This window comes from Telopea speciosissima, chromosome 1 (genome assembly GCF_018873765.1).
Source record: "Telopea speciosissima isolate NSW1024214 ecotype Mountain lineage chromosome 1, Tspe_v1, whole genome shotgun sequence".
Taxonomy (NCBI): Eukaryota; Viridiplantae; Streptophyta; class Magnoliopsida; order Proteales; family Proteaceae; genus Telopea; species Telopea speciosissima.
The window spans coordinates 66313949-66323440 of record NC_057916.1 but is presented as its reverse complement, the minus strand read 5'-3'; the positions used below and the strand labels follow the sequence as shown (position 1 = coordinate 66323440).

General features: G+C 37.4%; 1 protein-coding gene across 2 annotated transcripts; it reads left to right on the top strand.

Annotated features, from left to right (window-relative positions):
- Positions 1-8116: 8116 nt before the first annotated feature.
- On the top strand, positions 8117-9395 carry LOC122659020. 2 transcript variants are annotated; one of them, XM_043854187.1, is made up of 2 exons: positions 8117-8500; positions 9083-9395. In XM_043854187.1, the coding sequence occupies exons 1-2, from the start codon at positions 8251-8253 to the stop codon at positions 9265-9267; spliced, it is 435 nt and encodes a 144-aa protein (XP_043710122.1). In that variant the 5' UTR covers positions 8117-8250; the 3' UTR covers positions 9268-9395. The 2 variants fall into 2 exon arrangements, with proteins under 2 accessions (XP_043710122.1, XP_043710126.1); XM_043854191.1 differs by having other exon boundaries at positions 8120-8500; positions 9086-9395.
- The last annotated feature ends 97 nt before the right edge of the window (positions 9396-9492 follow it).

Sequence of the window (9492 nt, the reverse complement as noted above, 5' to 3'; positions counted from 1 at the left end):
ATACAATAAAATAAATGAATGACAAAGGAAGGGGGGACATAACTCGCCTTACCCCTACTCAGAGGAAACAGATCACTCACTCACTCAAAATTAAAATTAAGTAACCTCGCTAAAATGATACTAACAAAATTTACATTCTAAAAATTGGTAAACTAGCTTTATCTTCCCTCAAAATCCAACGAAAAATCTTGAGGATAAACTGATTAGTGTGGACAAAAAAATTAACAGAGGAATTACAAACAAAATTAGCTTGGTACAATGTAGGAATAGGTGGTTTCTATTTTTTTTTTTTTAACCAGTTTGGGAGTTCTAGTCATGTGACATGAATCTTTGCAAAACTTAAGATCCCAAGTGCCAATAAAAGGTTGTTTGATCTTGTATGTACCGACACATTTCAGTTTCTTTATGATTCTTCCAAATCAAATCTTAAAGGGTAAATTACAGATCACCCCCTGATTTTTGAAAAAATTCATCCGTCCCCCTCTACAGTAATAGTGTTAACTTAAATCAAACTAAAAGTGAAATGACACATTTAACCTTAACCTATTGTTTTATATAACCCCGGTCCTACATCCTCCACTCGGACCATTCCACCTCTCTCTCCTCCGGCACTTGCACTGGCACTGGCACCGACCTATGCATCTTCCCCCTCTCCCCTTGACCTCTTATTGCACTTGATAATTTACCCTTTATTTTATCCCCTTGACCTCCTCCTCTCTCCTCCATTTCAACTCATTTCGTTAGTGTCAAATTCCTTAGCGTCTGCTCTCTCTACGTCTATTTTCACATATAAACAAATCATATAGGCACGGACTGCATCTGATCAGTCATTTAAGTAGCACACTAACCAGCAATCAGAATGCCTCCAAAAGCAGGTTGAATGGAGGCCCTAGGTGGGGCTTTATGCTCCAAAAGTTTCACAGCAAACAGATCAGAGGGCTGGGTATAATTGAAGGTTTACTATGCTGAGAAAAAAAAAAACAAAAAAAAGAAAAGAAAACAGAGTATACAATTAAGCCCTCAATCTGGAATTAAACTGATCAGACGCTTCCTGTTATTAGAGATTGATTGAGAGATAAAAGGACCACCAACTATCTTGAATTTAACAATCAAAACTCCCACAGAAATTAAGTTATCAATCAGAACTCAGACACAACCTTCCTGGATTTGGCTTGATATGAACAGTAAACTAGGATTTAGGATACTTTTTGTACCCCAATTTCACAAATTGGGATTTGTTTATACGTGCCATAAGGTCGTGCATTGCACGCTGCCATCAAGGAGTTACCCTTTTAAATTTGAATAACCAAGTGGAAAGGTGGGATCCGCCATGACTATAGATGGTGGGAGGTTACAAACCCCACATGGTCACATGGCACAGAAGGTTATTACTTTGGAATGAAAGGGGCCCACCACACTAGGAAGCAATCTGAAAAGTAGGAGATGCAATAGTGGGAATTACTTCACAAAGGGGTCATGGGCAAATATCAATGACATGTGGCATTGAAACAAGGGATTGTAGGTACATGGGTGCAGTAGTTATGATAATTACCAAGTAGGAGCATTTATGGGATCCATCTATAAAAGGGAAAAGTCTTCATTGAAGAAGGGAGCACTCAACGGATCAACAAAACCCATCTGCACTTTATCTTTATTTTAACATTTCCAGTTTTTATCTCTCAGGATGTAATCTTTCATCCCTTCTGTAATTTTTGCTGGAGTTGGGTTCCAGCCACCAATGCCTCATTGGCTTGTGTTTCAAGGGGCATTCATGTAGGTCTTGCTTGGAGAATAACTCTAGCAACCATATCTTTTGGCCCGTGTTTCAGAAGACAACCATCATCATCGAGTTGCGAACTTCATTAGTCCGAGGCTGGCAAGGTTGTGGAACCTTCATCAAGATCGTTTTTGGGAGATGCTTGGAGAACAACTCCAACAGTCTTGTCTTTTGGCCCGTGTTTCAGAAAACAACCACCATTAACATCAAGTTGCAAGCTCCATCAATCTATGGCAGAGTTATGAAGCTTCATCAAATCCGTTTATTTGAGATTATGCGATTTGGTCGTAGAGTAGTTCTACTATATACGGGCCGTTTCGTCTTAGAACAGGCCGTTAAAGTAGTTGTATTGTAAATGTCAAGTTGTATGTCTCATCAATGTCAGATTTCGTAAGTTGTAATGACTCCAACGGATACAGACTGCAAGTAAGCAATTTGATCTTCAATCTTCTTCCTTGCTTTGTCCATCGTGATTTGCTTTCACCCAAAAGACCTTAGAGCTACTCAGGCATGGAAGGATCCCCTTCTCGTCCTGATTCGAAGTCAAAACGGGCTGTTTCTGACATCTTAGAACAGGCCGTTTCACCAGTTAGGATAGATCGCTTTGTCTCGATTTGAAGGTAGAACAGGCCTGTTTTGTCTCGGTCGGAAGCTAAGACAAGCCGTTTGCAGTTCCGTTTGGGCTTGCATCAAAGGCCCTGACACGCCCACGCTATTTCCACCACGTGCGCTGTGCCCCTGTGTGTGGGTGTTGGATTTCTCACCAATAGATACAAATCTTCTCTGGTGAAATCCATCTAAACCCTTTTTTATTCCAACCTCCATTGATCACCGACCTCAAGCAATCCATTCACCTTTATTTTCTTTAACTCCCCTAACACCTTGAACCATTACCCAGTCGAGAATCCCATCCATCTCCCACCTCTCTTCCAATGGTTAAAACCCATCCGAGAATCCCATTCACCAGATCCACCTTTTCCCCTTAATCTATACCCTTCCCTACTCCCATTCTCCATTTCCACTAACCGAAAACCCAAACAGAGCTCACCGAACCACCTTCATCTCTTTTATTCCCATAACCCAAAACCCATTAGATTTGGTTTTAGGGTTGCAGATCCGGTAGCGGTGGGTTGCAGGTTATGTGAGGAAGAGGGTTCATGGATTTTGGGGTTTTTAGATCAAGGGTAAAAAAGTAACTCTACACATGATCAAGGGTAGTTTAGGGATTTGAATTTATTTAACTGGGTGACATCATCACTTAACAGCATAAAACTAACGTTAGAGACTAATTTGGCATTTTGGGGTTTTAACCAAGGGGTGATCGGAGTTTTGATTGAAAATTAGGGGGTGATCTGTAATTTACCCAATCTTAAAAGGGCAATTGGGAAGTAATGAGATAATCAGACTTGCATTGATGGGTCTATCCAGATAACAAAGATATTGAATTTGGTCTTCTTTTTGAAGTTTGGCATCAAAGTTAATAAGGTTTGAAGCAACCTAATAAATAGTTGAGGAAAGTAAGGAAATTAAGTTAGAGTTTGGTCCACGTAATATGCTTTTTCTTGCTTTTCAATGCACCACCAGACTGGACAATCCATTTGTTTTGAATGGATGCTTATCTCATTTACCTACAGAAAGACATGCGTATCCTTTTGTTTCCCTTTTCTTTCCTACTGATGTTTATCTCTAAATGGGCCTGATAATGGACTTGAGGCAAGCTTACTATTCCACATCTTCTCTCTCCTTTTTTTTTTTTTTTTTTTCTGGCGAGAAAATTTTCATTTAAATTATCAAATAGCAAAGCAAACAAAAGCTAAAGCCTCCACAGTAGGGAGTAGGGCTGCAATAAGGTCGGGTTGGGTCAAGCTTTTTAAAAGTCCAGTCCAACCTTGAGTCCCCTTAGCTGGGCCCAGGCCCGGCCTGACCCTGACTCAGGACCTGGAAAATTCAATCCTAACCCACCCTCAAGATCGGACCAGGCTGACCCTGATTGGCCCTGATCATGGAGTGGGGGAAGGGAGAGGTGTATGGACTGGACTGAGTTGAGCTGCGTCAAAGAGAAAATTATCAATTTTACATAAAAATAACACTATAATAAAATAAATTATCACTTATCATGTTCAATATATAATATATTATATAACAAAATATGAGTGACATTTAAAGTTTATAATATATATATATATATATCAATATATATATTTTATAGTATAACTTTAAAAAGGGTTGGACTTGCCTGGGCTAGGCTCAACCCGAGGCCTCAATCCTGGCCCGACCTGACCCTAACTCAGGATTAGAAATTTCCAGCCCTGATCCGCCCTTAAGGCCAGGTATCTCAGTCTAGGCGTTGTTTGGGCTCAAGACGGGCCAGGGCGGGTTCAAGCTGACATGGTCAAACTGGCACCCCTAGTAGGGGGTAAGCGTGTCAATCCATTCAGTTTTAGTTCGGTTCAAGATTCAATATGTGGCAACCGAAATCTAATAGGAGCCTCCTTTTCAAATCAAAACCGAACTGACTGACATGGTTTGTTTATTATTCGATTTTGATTGGTTAATTTGTATTTGGTTTGAGCACTATTTTAGGTGTTTTGGCAAACTTTTTACATCTTCATCCACAAAAAAATAAAAATAAAATTATTTGTTAGGATCATAATCCACCAAACTTTTTCCAAAAATTAAAAATGGAATAGAATTTATTCAGTTCCTTATTGATTTGGTTTTATTCAAACCGATGGTTTTAGCCATGAAACTGAGACCAAACTGAAACAAGAAAAGATTGCATTTTTTTTAAACTATATTCTAAATTGAATCAATTTGTTTAGGTTTGATTTGATTCGTTTTTACTGGTTTCGATTTCAATTTTGGTTTTCGGCTTCGGTTTGGGTTCTTAATTGACACCCTTGTAGGACTGCTTCATTACACAAAATGATCACAAAGAAAATAGGAAGGGATTGAGACTTGGCCAATATCAATCCACTTTATTTTGAGATCTAAAACAACCATTTGCATCCCTAGTAACCATCTTCTTTGGATATAAAGCAAAGATTCCTTGAGCAGGCAAAAGAACTTCCCCGAATTTTTATCTGCTGTTGTACAGGCAGCGTTGTTGTATGCATCGTGCGGTGCAACAACGGCCATGTGTGCATAGCGGACCCCACTGTGCAGACATGGCCACTGCTTCACCGTACGATGCGTACAACAACGGCTGCTGTACTGGAGCGGATAAAGGTCTTCCCCACCTCATACATCTTTAGATTTTGCTACTCTTGAAAGCATGAGTTTGAACAATATCTGGCCTTGAAGAAATTAGAATTCGGGAGAGGGTTATCTAGCAAGTGGCATAGGGAAGCACCAATGAGGAGCAACAAAAAGATTTCGTAAATTGGAGGGCAATGAAGTCATTTCATATGACTAGGAGAGAGATAAATAGAAGGTTCTAGTCTACCCTCCATAGTTTTTTTTTTTTTTTTTTTATAAATATTATCTACCCTCCATAGTTGACATAAACTTTTCTTTTAAATTTTTTAAGGCAATACTTTTGAGAACACATTCAGATACGACATTTCTACGTGTGCTTTTGTAATTTTTATATCTCAAAGCTTACATCTCTAACGAAAGACTATTTTTTGATAAGCAATACCCCTTATAAATATTTAGGGAGAGGTTTCTCTGAGCAAGTGGCCTAGAGGAGTGTAGGGGTGTCAAACGGTCGGTTCGGCTTAGTTTTGGTCGGGTTGAATCGGTTTTGGTCTTGGAATGGTGGGACCAAAACCAAACCATTAAGAAACTTTGGTTTTCGGTTGGTTTCGGTTTCGATCCGGTGCGATTTCGGTTTATTTCGATTTTTCAATATCGGGTTAATACCGGTTTAGATCAATTTGTTTTTGGGTTTGAGCCACAATGAAATCTTAAATTCATAATTTGTAGTGAGGAAAAATTCGATAAAAACACTTCAATTCACCTTCCTAAGTCAAAACAAGTATACAACCACAAATAAGAAAATTGATTTGATATGTTCATGTTGTAATTTGAACATAGAAGAATAAATTATATGGGGGGAAAATGAAATATAATTAATATTCAAATCAATGGATTAATAGAGTTTGTAGTGAAATCATTGTTACAAATCATATAAATATGTATCATTAAGTGTAAGAGAAAGATAATTAAAATTGAAATCAATGAATAATCACTGAGAAGATAATTAATGTTGAAATCACAAAATGAACTCTACTATCAAATCATTTATTTGATAATCAACTAATTTTGTATAGTAAACAAGAAGATCAATGGAAGAAGCAGGGTTACAAATCAATTTCCTTTGTTTCATAACCTCATACTCATTGATTTGTAACAAGTTCCCCTTACAACCATAAATTTGCTTACTAATATTGAAATCAATGGATAATCAATTAACCGATTCATAACCTTATACTCAATGATTTTCTTATCGGTTTCATTCAGTTCGGTTTTCGGTTTGTTATCGGTCGATCCGGTGCAATCCGATTTTCAGCCGGTCCCGTCATACCCCAGTCCAAAACCAATACAATAAAGACCGGTTCGGTTCGGTTCGGTTTGGGTTTTTTCGATCGGTTTCAATCGGTCATAATGGTTCTGGCTAGGTTTTGACACCCTTAAAGGAGTGGACCAAAGAGGTGCGTCAAAACAATATTGTACGTTGGAGGACAACAAGGTCATTTCACGTGAGGAGAAGGGAGATAAACACAAAGGTGCTAGCATACCCTGTCCTGGCAGCTCAAAGAAGTTTATCCCATGCTTCTATTACCACCAATTTACACACTAAATCAAATTGACGGATCACAAAATGGTCTAGCGATATGTATGCATTTATTGATGGATTATACTCTATTTCTTAAGGCACATGCATCATCTAACGATACACGTAAATTTTTATTTGCAAAATTTATTAAGGGATTTTCTTATTAACATCCCTTAAGGTGTCAAATCATTTATGACCTTATTTTTTTTACTTTTTTTTAGTATAATATATATTTTTAATAAGGATAAATCTTGTAATTTCACGTATATATTAAAAATATGTGCAAGACAATAATAGCTATTGATAATAACATAATGATAAGTCACTTTTAAATTATTTAAATTTTTTTCTTATACATGACTTAAAAGAATTTTAAAAATAATATAATGGATAATCAAAAAGTGTCAAGTACTAAATACACATATATAGCCATATAGGTGTCATTTAGATAGTCGATCCCGATCATTAAATATATAAGAAATAACTCAATTAAGATCAGCTGAAACCAATTCAATCCTCAAATTATTGTATATTACATACAAGAGGTAATTTGTTTGAAGATATGTGCAATCATGAGTAGCTTATCTATAGCTTGGTGCCACTTAGAAGGATCCATAATCATTATTTTGATTCAATTATCCAAATCATTTATCATCAAAGTCACCATTTCAATTTTCAAGGAAGGAAAAGCTCAATTGAGCAACTTGGCCTTGATAAGTTAATTGATATTGCAATTTTGATAGTTAGAGAAATAATACATAATTTGAATTAAGTCACTTGTAAAATTTTAGAGCCTAATTTAATCAAATATTATCTCTTGTACTCACATGAGTCTATACGTATGTCCATACATTCCTACGATACTCCGACCACTGATATGCACTCTCCCCGTGTCTTGAAATTTCAATCTTGTTTTGGAATTTGGAGGACTTTGTTAGAGTTGAAATTTAACATGTGAGCCAATGGGGTTTGCTTATCCAAAAATTTTTGTCCCTTACTACCATTTGCATGCCAAGTGGAAAAATTAATGAATTAGTTGCAAAATATCACCCTAATTAATGGATTAAGTTTTCCCTCATCCAATTATTCAATGTTGATGCGATATGTTGCTTTGATTGGACTCTAGGTTTATCATTAACTCGCACGTCTATTATTCATGGTCCAAAATACCCTTTACCAATCTAGTCAAAGAATCAAATGGGAAGGAGAAAGAGATTCTTACTTCACCATAGGTGGAGAAAAAAACTAATGATGTGATAAAATCTTAGGATTTTAGGATCAACCAGACAACAAAATTCTCAAGATTTACAACTACTTGTGGGCCCCACCTTTCAATTGTTAAGATCCCAAAACGCCCGTAGTACTATGTGCATTAAAGTAGAAGGATATTTCACCAATTAACGCTTAAAAAAGCCAATACGTGGTTGCAAGTGAGAGGAGATCGAAATTTGTTTGGCACAAAATATCATAAAAGTCAAAATAAGACGTGTTCGGCAGTCCACCTGAACTTCACCACCATTTTTTCGCTCTCTCTGCTACCCCAACCCGTTCTTTCTTTCCTCCTGACCATTTAGTTTTCAGTGGATTCGGCAAGCATCTCTCGATTCGATTCAAGGCCTCAAAACCTCTTTGTCTTCTTCGTTCTTCCTCTTCTTCTTCTTCTTCTTTCTTCTTAGTTCTTTGTTAAGAAAAGATGCATAGATCGTCGAGCACATCTAGAGCTGCTGAGGAATTCTTCGCTCACCTCTCGTCACCTTTGTCATCATCGAAGGGTTCTCAGGGCGGGAGAACTTCAGAGAACAGTGAGTTGCCTACCTATGATCCCCTGTCCGAGGCGGCGAAGAAGGAGAAATCGCGTATTAAATTTGCGGAGAACGCCATCCATGTCATACCTGTTGTGCTGGTCCTATGTGCCATTATTCTCTGGTTTTTCTCCAACCCAGGTATTGCCTTCAAGATCTTTATGAACCCATTTTTTTCTTCTTCTTCTTCTAAACACTGAAAGAAATGGACGAACTTGATGTGAAATGAAATCTCTGTTTCTATAAATTCGATTTCTGATTTTTGAATTGCTCCGGCAATAGTTTTGGGAACTGAGATTGAATGGATGAAAGTTTTTACTTCTTTGGTTTCTGGATTACTTGGGCTTCTGTCAGGAAGATTAGCTCACTTTCATTTCTTTTCGGAACTTTTCATGATTCAAATTATCAATTAGGGAAGCGTCACAGCGAGGTACCTTTGAAATCGTTGGATTTGTGAAGGAGGTGTGTTCATTAAATCATTTGCATTCCTAAACTTGAGAAATGACAAACTGATATTGTCGTTGGTTTCTTGATTTACCTCTGTTCGTTCTTGGATATAAACCATTGGATGATCATTTTTAAGTTCTCATTTCTCTTTGCTCTCTATTGTTCTTGTTCTCTAATCTTAAAGACAATCTATGATAACTCTAGAGACAATAAAATAAAATGGAAATATTATACTATCTGCTTTTTAAACTTCATGGCTATTGCTTTGATACACAGCAGTTGACATGGTGCATAAAGATGATTCAATTCTTGCCAGAATCAAGGGGTTGACAATAGACGGTAACATCGACAACGGCAATGGTCAGACTGGCTTGCCAAATACCTTGGAGGTGGAAGACTTGGATCCGGCTCGAATGTCAGATCCCAAGACTGGAATGTTTGCAGGGAGAGAATCTGAGTAATGGGTCTTCAAAACAAACCTCAACTCTCTGTTCTTTGTTTTCCTATTGAAGGATGACAAGCTTTCAGATTGAGCTTGAGCAATGTAATCCAAGTTCATTCTCTATGAAAATTGTTCTATTTCTAACTTCATACAGAGTACAATTTCTTGAGTGATTCACACATATGAGATCATCTGATGAAACAGAATTGTTTTTCAACTTACCCCATTAAGGTGTACAAAAGAG